The sequence below is a fragment of the Delphinapterus leucas genome, chromosome 1, assembly GCF_059928025.1.
Source record: "Delphinapterus leucas isolate spDelLeu-1000000601 "Yukka" chromosome 1, BTC_Dleu_Yukka2, whole genome shotgun sequence".
Taxonomy (NCBI): domain Eukaryota; kingdom Metazoa; phylum Chordata; class Mammalia; order Artiodactyla; family Monodontidae; genus Delphinapterus; species Delphinapterus leucas.
The window spans coordinates 122,768,771-122,795,114 of NC_143129.1; the positions used below are offsets into that span (position 1 = coordinate 122,768,771).

Consider the following 26,344-nt stretch of genomic DNA (forward strand, 5'->3'; position numbering starts at 1 on the left):
CAACTAATGATTAATTCATGCAACTCAATCTTCTATCTGAATCACAGCAAGATTTTTTTTTTTTTTTTTTTTTTTTTTTACAGCAAGATTTTTAATTGCAGGAATGATTAAATCAGACTTTTAAAATGAACCAATTTTTTAAAACTATCTGGAAATGTGGGCAAACATAAATTAACTCAATTTATAAATATCATTTAAATAAGCCCTTTTATTCATTAATTAATCAACATATATTTACTCAGCATCTTACAATATACCAGGACTGTGCTATGAAAATGAAAATGAAAATCTTAGTATAATTCTATTCAATAAGCATATGTCTTTCATTTATCAAGAAGCACCAGGTATAAAGAGGATACAGATGTTGCTTCCCTAAAGAGTGTACTAATAGTAAAGACAAATATACAAATAATGTATTACAAATAATTACAGTATAGTGTGATAAATACAGTAATGTAAGTATGTACTAAGTACTAACATAAGAGCAAGAGGTAATTAACTTTGTCTTGAGGGACAAACACTATTAACCACCTAAAATGCAAAAGAACTTTGAAATAAAGCTATAGGCTTGGGGATGTAGAAAGCTAGAAAGAGTGTCACTTCCAACCTTCCAAAAACAAAAAAGTCAAATGACAAATTCTCAATTTTTTTGAACCCATCAGAATGCAGAAGTTGGAGGGTAATCAACTGGCCCCAAAACTAAGAAGACACAGGTTTTCACCCGGAGAGATAAGACATGAACACTGACATGCAGGAAGAAGGCATATCAGGATATCAGTAAGAAGAGTTCAGCTAGCATGGTTGGTAAGTTGGTGGAGACTGAGAGGGTACTGGTGAAAGACGGTGAATCACCCTTCCCAGGGGGGCAGGTGTGGTGCAAATATAAGGGTAATTCACACTTTTTGGACGTTTTTATCTTCATGAATCCCACCAAGCACACACAGAAAAGACGGCAAGAGTCCTAAGAAAGTCTTCCTAATGGTGAACTGCGGAAGGGAAACAGGAATTTTTGTTGAGGGACATGAACTGCATCAGTACCCTTCTCTTTTGTCCCCCAAAAGGAACAAAAGCCTTAAACTGTGGGATGCAGTTTTAACTTTAGAGGGAAATTTATACCATTAAATGTTTATATTAAGAAAAAAAGAAAGGTGTTGAATCCATAATCTGAGCTTTGACCTTAGAAAAAGAAAACCAAATCCAATCTAAAGCAAGCAGAAAATTAGGAAGTAATGAAGATGACACAGAAATCAATGAAATGGAAAACCAACTCAATAAAATCAAGAGTTGTTTGGGTTTTTTAATTTTTAATTTTTTATTGTTTTGGCTGCGCTGCGCAGCTTGCAGAATCTTAGTTCCCTGACCAGGGATCAAACCCAGGCCCTGGACAGTGGAAGTTCAGAGTCCCAACCACGGGACCGCCAGGGAATTCCTGGTTTTGTTTTGTTTAATTTATTTTATTTATTTATTCTTGGCTGTGTTGGGTGTTCGTTGCTGTGCACGGGCTTTCTCTAGTTGCGGCGAGCAGGGGCTACTCTGCCTTGCGGTGCGCGAGCTTCTCATTGCAGTGGCTTCTCTTGTTGTTGAGCATGGGCTCTAGGCACACGGGCTTCAGCAGTTGTGGCACGTGGGCTCAATAGTTGTGGCTTGCGGGCTCTAGAGCGCAGGCTCAGTAGTTGTGGCGCAAGGGCTTAGTTGCTCTGCGGCATGTGGGACCTTCCCAGACCAGGGCTTGAACCCGTGTCCCCTGCACTGGCAGGCGGATTTTTAAACACTGTGCCAACAGGGAAGCCCCTAGGTTTTTTTTTTAATAAATAAAACTGATAAACCTCTAGTCAGTCTGATCAAAAAGAAAGGGAGAAGAAAAGATACATATTACCAAAATCAGAAATGAAAGAAGGGCCACCACTACAGACCTCACAGATATGAAAAGGATAAAAAAAAAAAGATTACTATGAACATCTCTATGCCCATAAATTCAACAACTTAGATAAAACGGACTAATTCCTTAAAAGAGAGAACCCATCAAATTTACTCAGGAAGGCGCTTCCCTGGTGGCACAGTGGTAGGAATCTGCCTGCCAATGCAGGGGACAAGGGTTCAATCCCTGCTCCGGTAAGATCCCATATGCTGCGGAGCAACTAAGCCCATGCCACAACTACTGAGCCTGTGCTCTAGAGCCCGTGAGCCACAACTACTGAGCCCGTGTGCCACAACTACTGAAGCCCATGCGCCTAGAGCCTGTGCTCTGCAACAAGGGAAGTCACCGTAACGAGAAGCCCGTGCACCGCAACGAAGAGTAGCCCCCACTCGCCACAACTAGAGAAAGCCTGCGCGCAGCAACGAAGACCCAACACAGCCAAAAATAAATAAATTTGGAAAAAAAAATTTACTCAAGAAGAAATAGATAGCATGAATATTTACATACCTACTAAAGAAGCTGAATATGTAGTTAAAATCTTCTAACAAAGCAAATTATAAGCCAAATTCTACCAAATATTCAAGGAAGAAATATCAAACCCCACAGAGGGAACACTTCCCAATCTTTTTACAAACCCAGCATTCTATTAACATCAAAACCAAAGACATTACAAAAACAAAAACAAACCTACAGACCAACATTGATAGATGCAGAAATCCTTCATAAAATATTAACAAATCAAATCCAGCAATATATAAAAAGAATAATATATATGACAAAATGGTGCCTATCCTAGGAATTCAAATCTGGTTCAACATTCAAAAACTAATTAATATACTTCAACATAATAACAAACTAAGGAAGAAAAGCCATAATATAATCTCAATATATTAAAAAAGAAGTATCAATATGAGCTCATGTTTTGCTTTTTCTTTTTAATATATACAGATAGACAAATTCAGAAATACAGTTGTGTATAAATACACTGATCAGTATTCATTCACACACATCCTAGTTCTGTCTCCTAAGAGGGACTAGAAATAGCAACATCCCAGTAGCAACGCACACACCTTGCATCCAGATCTTAGTTTCTAATTGCCAGAGACTAAAGAGAGCTAAATATGGAGACTAAAGAGAGCCAAAGCTCCCCGGAAAAGTGGGTAATTCCAGGACTGAGGCAGAGAAAATACAAAATGAACCTGGAGAGGGAAAAAAAAAAAAAGAAGAGGGCATGTCAGGCATGTCAAAAGACACAGGAGGGCTTCTCTGGTGGCGCAGTGGTTGAGAGTCCGCCTGCCGATGCAGGGGACACGGGTTCGTGCCCCGGTCCGGGAAGATCCCACATGCCGTGGAGCGGCTGGGCCAGTGAGCCATGGCCGCCAAGCCTGCATGTCTGGAGCCTGTGCTCCGCAATGGGAGAGGCCACAACAGTGAGAGGCCCACGTACCGCAAAAAAAAAAAAAAGACACAGGAGCCAAACTGAAAGAGCTTCCAAAGCCAAATATGGAACAATTTGAGCAACAAAATAAATAATAGTATTAGATTACAAACCAAAGAACAAAATAAATACCCAAATTGATATAAATCAATAATTGAATAAATTAATAAAAAGGGAAGAAGGGACAACTCTCCCTTACAGGATAATTTTAAATAATGAGTGTAGAAGGAATGAAGGAAATAGAAAATCACCAATAAACGCTATGGTAATAACTGCTTACGGGCAAGATTCACTACTAAGTGCTAAAATTAGAGGACAGGGACTTCCCTGGTAGCGCAGTATTTAAGAATCTGCCTGCCAATGCAGGGGACAAGGGTTCAATCCCCAGTCCAGAAAGATCCCTGGACATGCCACGGAGCAACTAAGCCCGTGCGCCACAACTACTGAGCCTGCATGCAACAAGTACTGAGGTGCACATGCCACAACTACTGAAGCCCACGGGCCTAGAGCCCGAGCTCTGAAACAAGAGAAGCCACCGCAATGAGAAGTCTGTGCACCGCAGTGAAGAGTAGCCCCTGCTTGCCGCAACTAGAGAAAGCCCGCACACAGCCAACAAAGACCCAACGCAGCCAGAAATAAATAAATAAATAAAATTTATTAAATAAATAAATAAAATTGGGGACAAAAGTTTAAGGAGAAACAATATATTTGTATAGTCTCAAAGCACCCACCTCCAAATTTATTTACAAAGAGAAAAAACAGCATAAAAACTTTAATCAAGTGATCAAGGTTAACATCACCTGTAAAAGACATATACACATCATCATGTATCCCGATATAATGCACTGTGGTTTTGTGTCAAAAATGAATAATCTCAATGCAATCCTGAGCAAAGATCAGACAAATTCAATTGAGGGACAGTCTATAAAATGCCTAATTTGTACTCTTCAAAAGTGTCAAGCATAAAAGGCAAGGAAAGATTGAAGGACCTGTCACAGGTTGAAGAAGACTAAGGAGACTTAACAACTAAAAGCAATGGGGAAAAAGCAATGAAATTTAAGTAATTACATAAAAGGACAAAAATTGGGTTGGCCAAAAAGTTCGTTCGGTTTCCCCATAAGATTGCTCTAGTAGCACCTATCCCTTTAACTTCATGTGAAACAATTTTGTTAGACTGAATTGTGACAGCTGCCAATCAACGTTATACCACACAGGAAATAGCCGACATACTCAAAATATCCAAATCAAATGCTGAAAATCATTTGCACCAGCTTGGTTATGTTAATCACTTTGATGTTTGGGTTCCACATAAGTTAAGCAGAAAAAAACCTTCTTGACTGTATTTCCGCATGCAAATCTCTACTTAAACATAACAAAAACGTTCTGTTTTTAAAACAAATTGTGATGGGTGATGAAAAGTGGACACTGTACAATAACGTGGAATGGAAGAGATCATGGGGCAAGAGAAGTAAAACACCACCAACCACACCAAAGGCCGGTCTTCATCCAAAGAAGGTGATGCTGTGTATATGGTGGGATTGGAAGGGGGTTCTCTATTATGAGCTCCTTCCGGAAAACCAAACGATTAATTCCAACAAGTACTGCTCCCAGTTAGACCAACTGAAAGCAGCACTCAATGAAAAGCATCCAGAATTAGTCAACAGAAAACACAAAATCTTCCATCAGGATAACGCAAGACTGCATGTTTCTTTCATGACCAGGCAAAAGGTGTTACAGCTTGGTGGGAAGTTCTGATTCATCCACTGTATTCACCAGACATTGCACCTTCAGATTTCCATTTATTTCGGTCTTTACAAAATTCTCTAATGAAAAAATTTCACTTCCCTGGAAGACTGTAAAAGGCACCTGGAACAGTTCTTTGTTCAAAAAGACAAAAAAAAGTTTTGGGAAGATGGAATCATGAAGTTGCCTGAAAAATGGCAGAAGGTAGTAGAACAAAACAGTGAGTATGTTGTTCAATAAAGTTCGTGGTGAAAATGAAAAATGTGCCTTTTATTTTTACTTAAAAACCAAAGGAACTTTTTGGCCAACCCAATAAATAAAGTCTACAGTTTTTAGTTAAGAATATTATGCCAATGTTAATTTCTTAGTTTTAGTAATTATACTAGAGTTATGACAGATGTATACATCAAGGAAAATTGGGTGAAAAGTATATGGAAATTCTCTGTACAATCTTTACAACTTTGATGAGTAAAATTCTTTCTAAAATAAAAGAGATAAAGCTCTGACAGACCTTGTTAAGAGGATGAAAAAACATGCTACAGACTGGGAGAAAATATTGATATTTGTAAACCACCTATCTGACAAAGGACTTGTTTACAGAATCCATAAAGAACTCTTGAAATTCCACAGTAAGAAAACAATCCAATTAGAAAACAGGCGAAGGACATGAAGAGACATTTCATTTCACAGAAGATGGTACACGGATGGCATAGACATAGACACACACACACACACACACAACGATGTTCAACATAATCAACAGAGAAATGTTAATTAAATCTACTGTGACATATGACACACCTATTAGAACAGCTAAAAAAAATTATTTTAGTGACAATATCAAATGCTGGTGAGGATATGAAGACTACTTCTCATATATAGTTGTTGGAAATTTAAAATGGGACAACCATTCTGGAAAATAATTTGGCAATTTCTTTAAAAACTAAACATCCACTTACCATATGACCCAGTAATCACATTCCTGAGCATATATCCCAGAAAAATAAAAACTTATGCCCACACCAAACTGTACACAAATGTTCACAGCAGCTTTATTTATAATAATCAAAACTGGAAACAGCCAAAATGTCCCTCAATAAATGAATGTTAACAAACTGGTACATCCATGTACAGACTACGGAATACCACAATAAAAAGGAACAAATTATTGAACCTCTCTGTACTATTTTTGCAACCTCCTGTGAATCTATAAGTACTTAAAGTTTTTAGAAAATAAAGCTGTATCAACACAGCTGCTAATCCCAGTTAATTCAAACCAATGAAATTTTGGAAGAATTTTATGATTGGGTTGTTTTCCTTTGCACAACTATTCAATTAAACTGAACTGGGAATTCCCTGGCAGTCCAGTGGTTAAGACTCTGTGATTTCACTGCCGAGGGCCTGGGTTCAATCCCTGGTTGGGGAACTAAGATCCCACAGGCCGTGTGGTGCAGCCAAAAAATAATAAATAAATAAAAATCTTTAAAGAACTGAATTGACCCATGGTGCACAGTTTGTTGTCTTTAAATATCATTTTACACTAAAGGGTTTCTTGGAGAAGTGGCTGATTCCAGATATGGGGCATGAAAAGTATGAGAGGAGCCTGTAACATCTTCTCATACCAGATAGCAAGGAGGCTGTCAACAGAGTTGTATCTAAAGCACAAACAGGCCAACTTGAATAGGCTCTCACTGGCCAAAATGAGTTCATTTGAGCATAAATAAGGATAAATAAAGTAATGGTTTAATATATCATATATAATTAAATCTGTGAGATCAAAATGATCTTTTTTTAAACCCTCCTTGATCAGCTCTGACGAATACTAAAGAACCATCTCATTATTTTACAGTCTGGTCAATAAAAAGGAAAGAAGCAATTATTCTGCCATTTCTATGCAAACTGCACCAAGGTACCCAAGTAGTGACAGAAAGTTTCTCTTCATTGATATATTTTAGCTAATAAATTAAGAAGGAAATATAGAATGATGTCACCATTTTACAACCTCTTGAATTAGCAGATCCAATAATAATTATCAAAGACTGGCAACATCACAAAAAGATTCAACCAGATATTATGTACTTCTATAACTTAGCTTTAGCAACAAACTGAATCTAATTGATACTCCAATCTAACTCAATTCATAGAAAAATACAGTGGAGAGAATATAATCAGGATTATCCTGTCACAATAAAGAACATGGTTTCTTCCACAGAGAAAATAAAAGCAAAGCAAAAAAAACCAAACAAACGGTATGGGGGAAACTACAGATTAAAAGAGATCTAAGAGTTGACAGATACCTCAATTCCATCACACAAAACAAAAACAAACAAAAAATACTCATAGGACAACAGGAGAAATTAAACACTGACTGGATACTAATACTATTAAGGAATTACTATTGTATGGAAGGATGTAATGTTATTGTGGTGGCTCTACTTTTAAGAGGTGAGATATAAAATGAAACAGTTCCAGATGAAATAATATGATGTATCGATTTGCCTCAAAAGAATCCAGTGAGGGATGGAGGAGGAAACGGATACGAAAACAGAGGAAACAAGACAGCCCATGCAAACTCTACCCAATACTCTGTAATGACTTGTATAGAAAAGAATCTAAAGAAGAGTGGACATATGTATAGGTATAACTGATTCACTTGGCTGTATACCTGAAACTAATGCAACATTGTAAATCAACTATACTCCAATAAAAATTTAAAAAAAGAAAAAAAGAAAAATAAGATTGCCCATGCATTGCTATCTGTTGAGGCTGAGTGTCAGGTATATGGGGTTCATTAAACTATTCAATTTTGTATATGCTTAAAATTTTCTATAATAAAACTATTTGTAAAAATAAAAATTGAATTAACATAAACTTTAAACTATAATGTAACAGGAGAATAAAAACAATTATTCATTACCATTTAAAACCACATGATCATCTGTGTAGAAAAACCCTATGAAACTTACAAAAAGCTACCAGAACTAATAACTGAGTTTAATTAAGCTATAAAATATAATACCAATATACAAAAGCCTATTTTCATATACTAGAAATAAATAACTGGAAATTGAAATTTTAAAAATACCATTTACAGTAGCATCATAAAATATGAAATACTTAAGGATAAATCCGACAAAAGATGTGAAAGGCATGTATCCTGAAAACTAGCAAACACTGCTGAGGTTCAAGAAAGAAAATCTAAATATATGGAAAGACATAACACATTTACAGGTTGAAATACTCAAAGATGTCAACTGTCCCCAAATTGATCTATAGATTCAATACAATCCCAGTGACAATCCTAGCAAGATTTTTTTTTTTTTTGGTAAAAACTGATACTTGATTTTTAAATTTCATAGAGAGGGAATTCCCTGGTTATCCAATGGTTAGGACTCTGTGCTTTCACTGCTGAGGGCACGGGCACAATCCCTGGTCAGGGAACTAAGATCCTACAAGACGCACAGTGCAGCCAAAAAAATAAAATTCATATGGAAATGAAAAGGATCGAGAATAGTCCAAACAATTTCGAAAAAGAAAAACAAAGTTGGAAGACTAACCTTACTTGATTTTGAGGCTTACTATAAAGCTACAATAAACAAAACACTGTCGTGTTGACACAAAGAGACAAACAGATCAATGCAACAAGAGAGAGAGTACAGAAATAGACCCACAAATATACAGAAGACTGATTTTTGGCAAAGGTACAAAAACGCAGTCCAGTGGAAAAAGAGTAGTCTTTTCAACAACTAGTGCCAGGGTGGGAGGGAGGCTCAAGAGGGAGGGGATGTGGGGATGTATGTATACGTATAGCTGATTCACTTTGTTATACAGCAGAAACTAACACAACAATGTAAAGCAATTATACTCAAATAAAGATATTTAAAAAAATAAAAACTAGTGCTAGAAAAAACTGAGTATCCATATGCAATAAAATGGAATTTCAATCTGTTTCACACCATACACAACAAATAACTAATGAATCACAGACTTAAACACAAAACCTAAAACTATAAAGGTTCCAGAAAAAGCATAGGAGAAAATCTTTGTGATCTCTGATTAGACAAATATTTCTTTGAGATGACACCAAAAACCTGACTCAGTTTTTTAAAAAAGTTGACAAATTGGACTTCAGAATTTAAAACTTCTGCTCTTTAAAAGGCACTGTTATTTGTTGGAAGATTTTTAATCACAGTCTCAATTTCAGTGCTTGTGATTGGTCTGTTCATATTTTCTATTTCTTCCTGGTTCAGTCTTGGGACGTTGTGCATTTCTAAGAATTTGTCCATTTCTTCCAGGTTGTCCATTTTATTGGCATAGAGTTCCTTGTAGTAATCTCTCATGATCTTTTGTATTTCTGCAGTGTCAGTGGTTACTTCTCCTTTTTCATTTCTAATTCTATTGATTTGAGTCTTCTCCCTTTTTTTCTTGATGAGTCTGGCTAATGGTTTATCAATTTTGTTTATCTCCTCAAAGAACCAGCTTTTAGTTTTATTGATCTTTGCTATCATTTCCTTCATTTCTTTTTCATTTACTTCTGATCTGATCTTTATGATTTCTTTCCTTCTGCTAATTTTTGGGGTGTTTTTATTCTTCTTTCTCTAATTGCTTTAGGTGCAAGGTTAGGTTGTTTATTTGAGATGTTTCCTGTTTCTTAAGGTAGGATTGTATTGCTATAAACTTCCCTCATAGAACTGCTTTTCCTGCATCCCATAGGTTTTGGGTCGTCGTGTCTCCATTGTCATTTGTTTCTAGGTATTTTTTGATTCCCTCTTTGATTTCTTCAGTGATAACTTCGTTATTAGGTAGTGTATTGTTTAGCCTCCATGTGTTTGTATTTTTTACAGACCTTTTCCTGTAACTGATATCTAGTCTCATAGCGTTGTGGTCAGAAAAGATACTTGATACAATTTCAATTTTCTAAAATTAACCGAGGCTTGGCTTCACAGGTGAATTCTATCAAACATTTAGAGAAGAGCTAACACCTATCCTTCTCAAACTCTTCCAAAATATAGCAGAGGGAGGAACACTCCCAAACTCATTCTATGAGGCCACCATCGCCCTGATACCAAAACCCGACAAAGATGCCACAAAGAAAGAAAACTACAGGGCATTATCACTGATGAACACAGATGCAAAAATCCTCAACAAAATACTAGCAAACAGAATCCAACAGCACATTAAAAGGATCATACACCATGATCAAGTGGGGCTTATTCCAGGAATGCAAGGATTCTTCAATATACACAAATCAATCAACGTGATATACCACATCAACAAATTGAAGGAGAAAAACCATATGATCATCTCAATAGATGCAGAGAAAGCTTTCAACAAAATTCAATACCCATTTATGATAAAAACCCTGCAGAAAGTAGGCAAGGGGGAACTTTCCTCAACATAATAAAGGTCATATATGACAACCCCACAGCCAACATCGTCCTCAATGGTGAAAAACTGAAACCATTTCCACTAAGATCAGGAACAAGCCAAGGTTGCCCACGCTCACCACTCTTATTCAACATAGTTTTGGAAGTTTTAGCCACAGCAATCAGAGAAGAAAAAGAAATAAAAGGAATCTAAATCAGAAAAGAAGTAAAGCTGTCACTGTTTGCAGATGACATGATACTATACATAGGGAATCCCAAAGATGCTACCAGAAAACTACTAGAGCTAATCAATGAATTTGGTAAAGTAGCAGGATACAAAATTAATGCACAGAAATCTCTAGCATTCCATACACTAATGATTAAAAATATGAAAATGAAATTAAGAAAACACTCCCATTTACCATTGCAAGAAAAAGAACAAAATACCTAGGAATAAACCTACCTAGGGAGAAAAAAGACCTGTGTGCAGAAAACTAAAAGACATTGCTGAAAGAAATTAAAGATGGTAGAAACAGATGGAGAGATATACCATGTTCTTGCATTGGAAGAATCAACATTGTGAAAATGACTCTATTACCCAAAGCAATCTACAGATTCAATGCAATCCCTATCAAACTACCACTGGCATTTTTCACAGAACTAGAACAAAAAATTTCACAAACTGTATGGAAACACAAAATACCCCAAATAGCCAAAGCAATCTTGAGAATGAAAAATGAAGCTGGAGGAATCAGGCTCCCTGACTTCAGACTATACTACAAAGCTACAGTAATCAAGGCAGTATGGTACTGGCACAAAAACAGAAATATAGATCAATGGAACAGGATAGAAAGCCCAGAGATAAACCCATGCACATATGGTCACCTTATTTTTGATAAAGGAGGCAAGAATATACAGTGGAGAAAAGACAGCCTCTTCAATAAGTGGTGCTGGGAAAACTGGACAGGTACATGTAAAAGTATGAGATTAGACCACTCCCTAACACCATACACAAAAATAAGCTCAAAATGGATTAAAGACCTAAATGTAAGGCCAGAAACTATCAAACTCTTAGAGGAAAACACAGGCAGAACACTCTGACATAAATCACAGCAAGATCCTTTTTGACCCACCTCCTAGAGAAATGGAAATAAAAACAAAAATAAATGGGACCTAATGAAACTTAAAAGCTTTTGCACAGCAAAGAAAACCATAAATAACACGATAAGACAACTTTCAGAATGGGAGAGAATATTTGCAAATGAAGCAACCGACAAAACATTAATCTCCAAAATTTACAAGCAGCTCATGCAGCTCAATAACAAAAAAACAAACAACCCAATCCAAAAATGGGCAGAAGACCTAAATAGACATTTCTCCAAAGAAGATATACAGATTGCCAACAAACACATGAAAGAATGCTCAACATCAGTAATCATTAGAGAAATGCAAATCAAAACTACAATGAGATATCATCTCACACCGGTCCGAATGGCCATCATCAAAAAATCTAGAAACAATAAATGCTGGAGAGGGTGTGGAGAAAAGGGAACCCTCTTGCACTGTTGGTGGGAATGTAAATTGATACAGCCACTATGGAAGACAGTATGGAGGTTCCTTAAAAAACTACAAATAGAACTACCATACGACCCAGCAATCCCATTACTGGGCATATACCCTGAGAAAACCATAATTCAAAAAGAGTCATGTACCAAAATGTTCATTGCAGCTCTATTTACTATAGCCAGGAGATGGAAGCAACCTACACGTCCATCATTGGATGAATGGATAAAGAAGATGTGGCACATATATACAATGGAATATTATTCAGCCATAAAAAGAAATGAAACTGAGTTATTTGTAGTGAGGTGGATGGACCTAGAGTCTAGGTGGATGTCATACAGAGTGAAGTAAGTCAGAAAGAGAAAAACAAATACCGTATGCTAACACATATATATGGAATCTAAGGAAAAAAAAAAAAGGTCATGAAGAACCTAGGGGTAAGACGGGAATAAAGGCACAGAACTACTAGAGAATGGACTTGAAGATATGGGGAGGGGGAAGGGTAAGCTGTGACAAAGTGAGACTGGCATGGACATATATACACTAACAAACATAAAATAGATAGCTAGTGGGAAGCGGCCGCATGGCACAGGGAGATCAGCTCGGTCCTTTGTGACCACCTAGAGACGTGGGATAGGAAGGGTGGGAGGGAGGGAGACGCAAGAGGGAAGAGATATGGGAACATATGTATATGTATAACTGACTCACTCTGTTATAAAGCAGAAACTAACACACCATAGTAAAGCAATTATACTCCAATAAGGATGTTAAAAAAAAAAACAAACAAAAAAACAAAACAAAACAAAAAAATAAATAAAAGGCACTGTTAAGAGAATGAAAAGACAATCCACGAATTAGGAGAAAATTGCTGCCAATCATCTATCTAACAAAGGAATTGTATCTAGGGTATATAAAGAATTCTCCAAACATAATAAGAAAACAAAAATCCCAATTTAAAAATGAGCAAAGTATGGAGACATATGTATATGTATAGCTGATTCAATTTGTTATAAAGCAGAAACGAACACACCATTGTAAAGCAATTATACTCCAATAAAGATGTTAAAAATAAAGAAATAAATTTTTAAAAATGGGCAAAAGCTTTGAACAGACACATCAACAAAGAAAATAAACAGATAGCAAATAAGCACATGAAAGCACATTCAACACTACTGGTCATTAGGGAAATGCAAATTAAAACCACAATGAGATTCCACTACACACCTATTTTAGAATGGCAAAAATTAAAAAGACTGTCCATACCAATGGTATAACCACTTTGGAAGAAGTCTGGCATTTTCTTAAAAAATTAAACATATACCTACTTATGAGTCAGTCATTCCTCTCCTAAGTATTCACCCAAGGAAGTGAAACCATATGTTCATACAAAGACTAGTACAGAAATGTTCTTAGCAGCTTTATGTATAAGTTTTTTTTAAAAAAAGAAAAAACAGGACACCCAAAAGTCCATCGCAGGTGAATAGCTGAACAAACTGTGGTATATCCATACAATGGAATATTGTTCAGTAATAAAAAAAGAACTGACTACTGATACATGCAACATGCATATATTTCAAAATAATTAGGTTGGGCTTCCCTGGTGGTGCAGTGGTTGAGAGTCTGCCTGCCGATGCAGGGGACACGGGTTTGTGCCCCAGTCCGGGAAGATCCCACATGCCGCGGAGCGGCTGGGCCCGTGAGCCATGGTCGCTGAGCCTGCGCGTCCAGAGCCTGTGCCGCGCAACGGGAGAGGCCACAGCAGTGAGAGGCCCGCGTACCACAAAAAAAAAAAAAAAAAAAAAATTAGGTTGAGTCAAAAAAAGCCAGACAAAAGGAAGTACATACTGTATGATTCCATTTATACAAAATTCTAGAAAATGCAAACTAATCTATAGTGACAAAAAGCAGATCAGTGCTTGCCTGGGGAAAAGTGGGGGAGGGGAGTTGGACAGGAAGATGCAAAGGCAGAGATTACAAAAGGGAATGATAGACTTTTAGAGATCATAGGTATGTTTATTACCCTGACTGTGGCAAGGATTTCACAGGCATATACACATATATGTTAAAACTTAAATTGTATTCTTTAAACACGTATACTTTAATGTGTGTCAATTTTACCTCAATAAAGCTGTTTTTGAAAAATAACATCTTCGGGACTTCCCTGGTGGTGCAGTGGTTAAGAACCCACCTGCCAATGCAAGGGACACAGGTTCAAGCCCTGGTCCGGGAAGATCCCACATGCCATGGAGCAACTAAGCCCGTTCACCACAACTACTGAGCCTGCGCTCTAAAACCCACAAGCCACAACTACTGAAGCCCGCGTGCCACAACTACTGAAGCCCATGCACCTAGAGCCTGTGCTCCACAACAAGAGGAGCCACTGCAATGAGAAGCTCGTGCACCGCAACAAGGAGTAGCCCTCGCTCACCACAACTAGAGAAAGCCCACGCACAGCAACAAAGACCCAATGCAGCCAAAAATAAATAATAAATAAAATTTTTAAACTAAATAAATAAAAAAATAACATCTTGGTTCTACACATAAATCCAAAATAATTGCTCATTTTTTGGTATACCAGAAATTATTTACTTCCACTTGCCATTATTATTTGGCCTCAGCGACTGTAATCTAATAAAAATTTAAAACTATTCTTACTCTACTTTTCTTTCAAATCCATTTAATTTCTTCCAAAACTATCATGGAAAATTGGAACATTCCAATGTTGCCTCAGATTTTTTTCCTTTTGCAAACTGTAAGAATTATTCTCTTCAGTAATGTATCCATACAGGAATTGCCAAATATTTGTTTCTTTCCATTTCTATGTTTTTCCCTCTGGAACCATAGCTCCAGTGTTCACTGCAACCAAATGAGATTCAGGGAAAAAAAACAAAACGAAACAGTTCCTGGAATTTGGATGCTAAACAACCAATAATAAAATAAATTCTAAAAAATAGCACTATTATTAAGAACACCTTACTTTTCATTATATTTTATGAACTGCCTTAACTTCATTACCCCCAAAAAATGTTTCTTAGATCAAATATAAAAATTAGTATTTACTGAATAAGCAAACGTAAGATAACAAAATTAAGACCTCAACTAAAGAAAATAATCTATTGGGAGTTCCCTGGTGGACTAGTGGTTAGGATGCGGCACTTTCACTGCTGTGGCCTGGTTTCAATCCCTCCTCAGGGAACTGAGATCCCATAAGCCATGTGGTGCAGCCAAAAACAAGAAAAAATAAAGGAAAGAAAGAAAATAATCCATTAACACAGGCCCAGCCATAACTAAGTGATCACATGTTCTTAAATTGTCAGTTCTGCTATATCTTAGGGCACTGAAGTTAGAGAACTATTAGGAGACATAAATACAAAATTAAAACCACTGTCAGAAATATAACATGCTTTTGTTAATATGAATTCAAATACAATATAAATCAATTCACTTTTATTAAGATCCAAGTTCTGCATATATGTTAAATATTATTTTTACATAAAAGACCCATTACAACTTACAGTCCTAACCTCATGAAAAAAGAAACATTTCCATGACAAAAATAAGGTAAATTTCCCAGGAAAAGATTTTTATCACAGGTAATCTAGATGACACAAGGTTTGAAAGTCTCTATTACTCCTGCCTATCACTTCTCATTTTGTTACTTCTTTCTTCCCCAGAGGAAAGTCAATTACTTCCTATTATCATTGCCTGGAACACTGAAAATACTGCATCTCTGAATCTCAAATTCTGAGGGGCTTTTCGAGGTGATACAGTTCCTTACCCCCAGACAAAATGGGAACCAGACATGTGTGCTATTCATTCAACATGAACTGAGTACCAACTTATGGGCCAAACACTGAGAATAGAAAGAAAGGAATAAGACACTGTTCCTGGTGCTCAGATTTCACAATCCTCCCCACTCCATAACCCGATGCCATTGTTTAATGTTCTTGTCAAGTTTCCCCCGTCATCTAATGTTCTCTGGAGACAGAATAGCTATTTAGTCACACACAAGTCTCCTGCTCCAATAACCTATTTCCCTTTATTCAGCATGAAGTTCTAACTAGAACTAAGTTGATCTATTCCTCTAACACAGTACTTAACACTCCTTTTTTTTTTTTGGCAGGGGGACTCTTAAGAGCGTTACTGAAGTTCTAAGCTCAATAACGCCAGGGATTATATCTAGATCTTGTTCACCACTTTATATCAACTGAAACAGGGTAGATACTCAATAAACATAGTTTGAATGAATCTCTCTGGTAACTTGAACACACATGTCATATGCTAACTGTGACCTTTGGACAAATGAGAATAATACCATCTTCCTCACAGGGTTGTTGTGAAAGGAGATAACATACGTAAAGTTATATCTGACACATAGTACACATTCCAAAAATATGCGCTCTTATTATTTTAATTTAAAAAAAATTTTTAAACACCTTATTTTGATATTATTTTATTTTATTTAGTTTTTAAAATCTGCATGCTATTTTATTTCCATTAGAAAAATATTATCTATATAAAATTTGGTCCAGTTTCTTCTCCTTTGCCTCTAACATTCAAACTTAAATAATTTTACTCAAGTAAAAGCAGAATCATGTATCTGACATGAAAACTAAATATTTCACATCATTAAATTAATAGTTTAACTGAATTAGGTGTGCTCTGTATTATTTCTCAGAAATAGTAACTCATCTTTCCTACATGTTATTTCCCTTTACTTTTATTTTTCTGAGTAACTATGTAATGTGTGTCTCTTTTCCCACATCCAGTAATATGAGTGTTATAGAAGTGTAATTTATAACTTCAGTAACTAGATTCATCATTAATCTTCAACTCATGTTCAATTCCCCTTATTATATGGTATTTCCATAATAACTTCAGATATTTCAGTCAACCTTACACTTTCCAACAAAGACTGTAAAAATGAAGACATTAATTTAAAAACATTATTAAAATTCCAGACTAAGTAACACTGGGCCCACTTAGAGTGATGCTGTCACAAGGTCCTTGGACAGCTACTGCTTCAATCTCAACACGGCCTCCTTTGGGCAAAGCAGCAACCTGGTAAGCAGCTCTTGCAGGAAAACTACTCTGGAAATATTGTTTGTAGATGTCACTGACAGTATGGAAGTCATTTATGTCAGCCAGCAAAACAGTTGTTTTTACCACATTCGTGAAGTCATAGCCTGCTGCTTTCAGAATTTCACCCATGTTTGGAAGAGCTGGTTTAGCCTCTTCTGCCACCCCTCCTGGCACAAGATGTCCACTTGCAGGATCCATGCCTAGCTGTCCTGAAATGTAAATGGTCCTGTCGACTAACACGGCCTGACTGTAGGGACCAATGGCCGCTGGGGCTTTCGCAGTGCTTGATCACCTTTCTGATCAAAGACGACATGGTTAATCCTTCTCCCTTGCCACCCCTCAGAGACAACTACCCTGTACACTGCTCCTACTCGCATCTCACGGGTCTCTGAAATAATTTTAAATTTACAGAAAAGTTGCAAAGATAATAGAGAAAGTTCCCATATCACTCAGTTTTTCTCTGATAGTAACATCCTACATAACCATAGTACTCTTGTCAAAACTGAGAAATTAACATTAGTACAGTATTAACTAAACTATATATTCTGATTTTACCAGTTTTCCCACTAATGTTCTTTTTCTATTCTAAGGCCAACTCAAGATACCACACTACATTTAGAGAGATTTTTATTTTTTAAGTGCTTAGTTAATTCTTAGTCTTTTCCATATAACACTCTGAATTTGGAGAATCAACAAAACTATTTAAAGCTACAGAACTGTCTGAACAAGAACTCTGAGCTTTTCCTTGGTCTTTTCTTGGTCCTTTGATGCTATTCAAACTATAGCTTACTCTCTTAGTACAGGGCCAACAAACTTTTTTGGTAAAGGCCAGGTAAATTATTTTAGGCTTGTGGAACATACGGTCTCTATTGCAACCACTGAACACTGCTGTTGTAGCACAAAATCAGTTACAGATAATACATTAACAAATGAGCATGGCTGTGTTCCAATAAAACTTTACTTGTAAAAACAGGCAGCGGCCAGGATTTGGCCCATAGCCTGTAGGTTGCTGACCCACCTTAGTGCATTTCATAACATGGAATGAGTTTTGGATACTCAGTACTATGACTGAGAGTAGAGGATGTATCCTTAAGTTTACTTGCACTGATTCCTTATATTATTTTAAAAAAAAATATTCCATGGAACAATGTGGACAATAGTCCTGGCCTCAGAAAATTATTCTTAGGATTGAAAAGCAGGTTGTATAGTAGAATCAGTGTGGACAAAACACACAAAAATAATTGGCAAAAATCCCAAAGCTTTGGGGAGTGCAAAACAATACTATCCTTATGGAAGGAAATTTAACAACATCCATCAAAATTTAAATACATTTACTCTTTGACCCAGAAATCCAAAGTCTAAAAGTTTATCCTATACCTGTACCTATGTGAATTGAAGTATATCAAGCTTATTCATTATAGCATTGTTTGTAATGAACAAGATCAGAAACAAGCCAAATGTCCATATACAGAAACATCGTGTAGCTGTAGGAATAAAAACAAAAACAAAAAACTACATACATTAATATGGAAAAATCTCCAGGAAATGTTTTAAGTATTAAAAAAGCAAGAACATAAGTAGTATGATACCTTCTATAAGAAAGAGAAAATAAGAATATATAATTGGGACTTCCCTGGTGGCGCAGTGGTTAAGAATCCGCCTGCCAATGCAGGGGACACGGGTTCGAGCCCTGGTCTGGGAAGATCCCACATGTTGTGGAGCAACTAAGCCCATGCGCCACAACTACAGAGCCTGCACTCTAGAGCCCATGAGCCACAACTACTGAGCCCACGCTCCTAGGGCCTGTGCTCTGCAACAAGAGAAGCCCATGCACAACGAAGAGTAGCCCCTGCTTGCTGCAACTGGAGAATGTCCGCGCACAGCAATGAAGACCCAACACAGCCATAAATAAATAAATATTTTTTAAAAAACACAATATAGGACTTCCCTGGTGGTCCAGTGGTTAAGAATCCACCTTCCAATGCAGGGCACCCGGGTTTGATCCCTGGTTGGGGACCTAAGATCCCACATGCCATGGGGCAACTAAGCCTGCGTGCCACAACTGCTGAGCCCGCATGCTCTGGAGCCCACACGCCACAACTAGAGAGAAGCCCACACGCCACAACTAAGACCCAACACAGCCGAAGAAAAGAAGGAAAGAAGGGAGGGAGGGAGGGAGGGAGGGAGGAAGGAAGGAAGGGAGGAAGGGAGAAGGGAGGAAGGGAGGAAGGGAGGAAGGGAGGAAGGAAGGAAGGAAGGAAGGAAGGAAAATATAATTGCTTTTGCTGATATCTGAATAAAGAAACCTTGAAAGATATTCAAGTAATCTAAACGGTTACCTATAGAAGTGGATAGGAATTGAGAGAAAACATCTCCATGTATGTACGTGTGTATATGTGTGTGTGTAGTTTTGTTTTTTGAACCATGTAAATGTATTAGCTATTCAAATAATAAATTTTAAAGAATAATATTACTTTAGAATCATTGTAAGGATTAAAGAGTTTGTAAATGTAACCAATATAAAATCTCTAACACAGTGTTTTACACACAGTGGGTGCTGCTATGTCCTGTTGCTGGTCTTTTTAAATGTCATCCAAATGGTGTGATAACATAAACAAATAAAAGAATAAATACCAAACACTTAGACTCAATATTTTCATCTCTAGGAATCTACCTTAATAAAAATCTAAAAATTGGACAAAGATTTAAATATAAATAATGAACTGCTGAAACAACCCAAAAACTCAAAAATAGAGAAATATTCAATTAACTATAGTACACCTATACTTATAAAGCATTTTTAATGACAGAGAAAATGCTCAAAATATACAACTTTATAATCTCAAATGAGGGGGACAGAGTGGTGGGGTGGGGAGTGAGGGATTGGGAAGCAGAGAGATACATGCAGAAATAAAAGACCTAAGTAAAGTACAGCCAATAAACTTTTATAGAGGGGTTGTTGGCAATTTTTATTTTCTCTTTAATTCTTTTCTGTATTTTTCAAATTTTCTTTTAATCATGTAATCCTAAAAAGGAAAAGAAAGAAAGAGAGAGAAAATGGATTTCGGGATCAAAGAAATGCAAGTTCAAATCCCATATCATATATGCAATTTTAGACAAGTTAATTAAGCTGTTAAAAAGCTGCCAGATTTGTAAAATGGAGATGATACAGAAATTCCAGGGTTATTTTAAGGATTAGAGACATCATATGTAAAAATGACCTAACTAATGTCTTAAACATAGTGAATACTAACTAGTATTATTCTCATACATCTTATCTGTGTAACATCCTCGCCTATATAAAATTATACTAGGGGACTTCCCCAGCAGTCCAGTGGTTAAGACTCCACACTTCCACAGAACGGGGCGTGGATCCAATCCGCAGGGATCTAAGATGGGGGAACTAAGGTAGGGGAAGTGGTTGGGAAACTAAGATCCCACATGCTGTGTGGCATGGTGAAAAAAAGAAAAAGAGAGAAATATAAAATAAAATTATACTATATTTTAATAATCTAAGGTACTATTCCTTTTAAGATGCAAGGAAGTTTTAGAAATGTTGAAATATGAAAAATGATCATCTTAGATTTGATGAAATTCAGTGTTTAAGTTTAGTGAAATAAATGCTACTTTCCATACGTATCTTTTTATTTACTACAATGGAGTGTAAACTGCATTAGAAGCATATATTAAAAATAACAGGAGGGACTTCCCTGGTGGCACAGTGGTTAAGAATCCACCTACCAATGCAGGGGACACGAGTTCGAGCCCTGATCCGGGAAGATCCCACATGCCACGGAGCAACTAAGCCCATGTGCCACAACTACTGAGCCTGCACTCCGGAGCCTGTGAGCCACAACTACTAAATCCCGTGCACCTAGAGCCCGTGCTCCGCAACAAGAGAAGCCACTGCAATGAGAAGCCCACGCACCACAACAAAGAGTAGACCCTGCTCGCAGCAACCAGAGAAAGCCTGTGTGCAGCAACAAAGACCCAATGCAGCCAAAAAATAAATAAATAAATTTTATTTTAAAAAAATATTAAAAAATGGGCTTCCTGCGTGGCGCAGTGGTTGAGAGTCTGCCTGCCGATGCAGGGGACACGGGTTCGTGCCCCGGTCCGGGAAGATCCCACATGCCGCGGAGCAGCTGGGCCCGTGAGCCATGGCCGCTGAGCCTGCGCATCTGGAGCCTGTGCTCCACAGCGGGAGAGGCCACAGTAGTGAGAGGCCCACGTACGGCAATAAAAAAAAAAAATACACACACATATATATATAAGGATTGGGAATTCCCTGGCAGTCCAGTGCTTAGGACTCAGTGCTTTCACTGCTGGGGCCTGAGTTCAATCCCTGGTCAGGGAACTAGGATCCTGCAGGCCGTGCAGCTTCTATGTTTCTATATAAGATACACGAATGGATAGTAAGCACGTGAAAAGATGCTCAACATGACTAATTAGGGAAATGCAAATCAAAACCACGATGAGATACCAACTCACTACCATGAGTGGCTACTATTAAAAAAACAGAAAACAAGTGTTGGCAAGGATGTAAAGAAATTGGAACCCTTGTGCAGTGCTGGTAGAAATAAAAAATGGTGCAACCACTATTATAAACAGTATGGCAATTCCTCAAAAAATTAAAAATAGAATTACCATATGATGCAGAAATTTCACTTCTGGGTATATACCCAAAATAACTGAAAGCAGGAATCTGAATAGATACTTGTACAGTCATGTTCACAGCAGCATTATTCACAAAAGCCAAAAGGTAGAAGCAACCCAAGTTCCAGCAATGAATGAATGAATAAACAAAATGTGGTATATTCATAAAATCAAATGTTATCCAACTTGGGGAAAAAGAGGGAATTCTGACACATGCTACAACATGGATGAACCTTGAAAACATTTTGCTAAGTGAAGTAAGCCAGTCACAAAAAGGCAAATACTATGTAACTCCACTTATGAGGTACCTAGAGTAGTCAAATCAAATCCATAGAGACAGAATAGAGGATGGTGGTTGCCAGTAGCAGGTGGGAGCAGGAATAAAGAATTGCTGTTTAGTGGCTCTAGAGTTCCAGTTTTGCAAGATGAAAAGAGTTCTCAAGATTGGTTGCACAATAGTGTCAATGTACCTAATGCTACTGAACTGCACATTTAAAAATGGTTAAAATGGTAAATTTTTTTTTTTTTTTGCGGTACGCGGGCCTCTCACTGTTGTGGCCTCTCCCGTTGCGGAGCACAGGCTCTGGACGCGCAGGCTCAGCGGCCATGGCTCATGGGCCCAGCCGCTCCGCGGCACGTGGGATCTTCCCGGACCGGGGCACAAACCCGTGTCCCCTGCATCGGCAGGCGGACTCTCAAAACACTGCGCCACCAGGGAAGCCCTAAAATGGTAAATTTTATGTTACATATATTTCACCACAATAAAATAAAGTTAAAATTAAAGGACTGTAATAGTGAGAACAAGCCTATCTGAATAACATAATTCTCTGAAAATAACTGTAATAGACTGTAAATTCACTTAAGGTAGGAAGATTTTTTTAAAGTAATACAATCTCCTTTTAAGAGTTATGAATATGATAACAAAAAAAGTGAAATAAATAAAAACCAAGTAAGTTTTAAACTTCTTTAATAAACACTTTGAAGCATTTAAAACCCCAAATGAAATGTAAATATTGTAAACACAATACGCTCTGAGTAACAGACTTATTATTCAACTTCGTATTTCTTTTTTTTTTTTTTTTTTTTACCTGGCAGAGAGAATAGTACCAAGACAGAGGAAGATCAAACACTCTTAGTGCTGCGGTCCTCAGGGAAAACTGTGATTCACTTACTGTTTCTTCTGACATGACTCCTCTTCTAATCTTCAATAAATGAAACAAAAAATATATTAGCCACAAAGATTTCTGGTTATTTTACAAATGAAAGATACAAATTGAAATTTTAACTCTTTTTAAACAGCTTTCCTTTTTTGCACTTAATTAAACAGCTGTCTTTTTTGCACACTAACCTGAAGAAAATAACATTCTGAGCCAAATTTACTTGAGGTAAAAGTTTATTAATCACCAAAGTAACCAAAAAGAAAATGAGTTAGATTTCAATTTTGAGTTCAAGTAGTAAATTTTCCTTAGAAAACTGCAGGTTCTAGATTCTCTCTTTTCTGGTTAAATAAATGTTTCAGCTGTTAAATAGTAATTTAAAATATTTTTCTTCCCACTTATTTCCTTCCAATAACAGCATTGGGTGGGGGCAGGTACTGAAAGAAATCTGATTGGAATCTTGACTCTAGGGGCTAAAAATGAACCTCAGGGCTCACTGAACTTCAGAACTCATGCATTTATTCTCCTACTGTCCTGTTTTAGAAAAATTTTTATTTTACATTGGAAGATAGTTGATCCTACTATCCCATTTTAAAGCTCTTGAAAGAAATGACATACATGCTATGAAATTTTAATATTGTTTGAATGCCTATTTCTACTGAAACCAAAGAAAGAAACATCAGTTGTCCACAGAGAAGGCAGTCATCACTGAGAGAGGCCCTTAAAGGTAGCACAACGCTGACAGAAACATGATGGTTCAGGGTCTGGGTCTATGCTTTGTAGAGCCAGAAACTCAATTTTATCAGTGTACCCAGCTGGATACACACTAAACAAATTCACAGAGTATTAATATAAATTAGTTTACAAATTTGCTCATTTATAATAAGGAAATACACTATCTAGTGAAAGAATACCTTTATATGCTATCGAAACATACCCTTTCTGAAATAAGACATTGCAGGGAGTTGAATTAAGTATAAAAGGCTGTGTGGTGAGCACAAAATTAATGGACCCTAAGGAATATTTCATACAAGCTGGGAAAGAGCCTGAGAACTGTTTCTGGTGTACAAGAGTAGGCTTCCCCACTAGCCAGAATGTTTAGGCCTACCGAATTCAATACTTCTTTAGCTTGCAGAGTGCTGTACAAACTACCAAAGAGAAAACAGAAACTACCAACAATCCCTCTGTAAAAACTTATTTGCTATACTTTAAGTCCTTTATTTCTGCATATATCTCTGCTCTCTTTTTCTAAACTCTAGTAGACTAATCCCTTCCGTTAATAAGCCCCGTTTCTTTTTGTTTTTTTTTTTCGGACAACTATCAAAACTACTGATTAAGAGCTTCCCTGGTGGCGCAGTGGTTGAGAGTTCGCCTGCCGATGCAGGGGACGCAAGTTCATGCCCCGCTCCGGGAAGATCCCATGTGCCGCGGAGCGGCTGGGCCCGTGAGCCATGGCCGCTGGGCCTGCGCGTCCGGAGCCTGTGCTCCGCAACGGGAGAGGCCACCGCAGTGAGAGGCCCGCGTACCGAAAAAAAAAAAAAAACAACAAAAACAAAAAACTACTGATTAAGTAGTACTTTCCTTTCACATCAAGCACAGTAATACTTCTTAAGGTGGGTTACTGCTACTGACCGTTTACCTTTTCCCTATTAGGGACACTCAAGGAGTATAAACTTAATTCCCCCTCACTCATATTCTAATTAGAATATTTCAGCTCAGTGTAATTAGTTCTAATTGAAGTACATTTATTCTAACCAACAAACTGTGATAGAGACATATTATTCAGAAATACAAAGGAAATCATGAAGAAACAGTTAAACAAGTGAAAAATAGACTTCTGAGGAATGAGACTAGGGATGTTGGGAGGCTGGGCAGGGAACCACTGTTTTTCATTATAAGTGCTTCTGTAATATTTGATTGTTTAAGTGCCTACATGTACTTCTTTTTTGAAATGTTACACAAAAAAAAGGAGGGGAAGCACATTTATCCCCCCCTCAAAAAAAAAAACCCCAAAAAACCTGACAATTTCTTTTAGAGAAACATTTTTGGTAACGAAATAGATTCTGGATCATTAAAGCTATCTGTGCTATTGAATTAAAAATTAAAAAAAAAAAAAAAGATACTGAGAGTAATTCACCCAAAGTGATTTTCTCCATAACAGAGTTCCAGATTTTTAAGCAGAGGAGAAAGAAAATAAAGCAATCACTTCAATTTGCTGCAGGGATTTTCTTAAAAGAATTCTGACAAATTTCTATTTTTGCATTCTAACCACCTCATTCCCTTTCACTTAAAATCACTGAGGAAGTGATTCCAAACTTAATCATTAATAACTGAATAGCTTTTAAAAACTGGTCATTTCAGTTGCTTTCATAAATATTAATTTTAAAAAACATGAAGGCAGTTTCATGATTATTCAAATTTCGAGGGGGGGTCTAAAACATCACTAAAAATATTATACTCTGTAATATTACTCGCTTCCCTCCATTCTAACCACGAGAGAGTTAAAAATAAGTGTCATAAATAGCATTTGTTTCTTAAACACCCTAAAATTGGACTTTATCATCCAAGCAAGAATGAAACTCAGAAATATCCACAAAATTTTGATAATCTATACAACCGAAATCTGAGAAGATCCTTGAAATACAGCAAAAAATGCTTACTTGCAATAATGATAAAAAATAAAGGTCTGTGCACGAGCAAGACCTTTTGGAGTCCTCCCTCCAGAAAATAAAAGTTGAACAACTTTATTTACAGAAGGCCTCTAACGCCACAAACCTCCCGATGCTAAATTATTCTCGGAAAGCATCTTCAAGGAAAGCGTAATCTTCCACATCCAAAAACCACTCCCTGCTCAAACCACTGACATTCTTGCAGGAACTTGTACCACACTAGCTGCCCCTCCCTCAGGCCTCCCTCACCCCCACCGCGCTCTCCTCTGAGGGCTTCCTTTTTCTTTACCAAGATGACCAGGAAAGGGGCTCCCTCTCGGTTCAGCCGCCCCGACCGACCCTCGCTCCGGCTCCAAGCGGTCGCCAGCCCACCCTGATTCAGCGGTCCCGGGCGGGCCTCCCTCCGGCTTTCTGTTCTTCCACCCGCACTCGGAGTCCAGAGGTCGCAGGCTGGCGCTCTTGCTCGCCCAGCAGCCTCTACCCCGTGTCCGCTGCGACCCCACCCGACCCTCCGCCCGCCTGCTCCATCCCCGTACCTGGCGCTCCAGGATAAGTGTAGCCTGCCCACGCCTACTTCCCCGCCGCAGCGAGCCACAGGCCGACCCCAGGGGCGGAGTCCTTCCGGGGTCAGGAGTGGGAAGGTGGAGAGAAAGTCGCGGGGGCCTCCTAGCCTTTCTGCGTGAGGGGCTACGTGTGAAGCAGCTCCCGCCATTTTTGTTTAGGGTAGAGGCTCTCGCCCTGCCAGATACATG

At 37.7% G+C, this 26,344-nt stretch overlaps 1 protein-coding gene and 1 pseudogene across 1 annotated transcript in view; both read right to left on the bottom strand.

The window, feature by feature from the left end:
* Nucleotides 1-26,138, bottom strand: part of MIGA1 (mitoguardin 1) — a 91,334-nt gene extending 65,196 nt beyond the window's left edge. The window contains exon 1 of the mRNA XM_089920719.1: nucleotides 22,855-26,138. Coding sequence (XP_089776845.1) covers nucleotides 22,855-22,953 — 99 coding nt within the window. The 5' untranslated portion in view covers nucleotides 22,954-26,138. The remainder of the gene's footprint in view (nucleotides 1-22,854) is intronic.
* LOC149750725 (2-iminobutanoate/2-iminopropanoate deaminase pseudogene) lies at nucleotides 11,048-18,094 on the bottom strand (annotated as a pseudogene).
* Nucleotides 26,139-26,344: the final 206 nt, after the last annotated feature.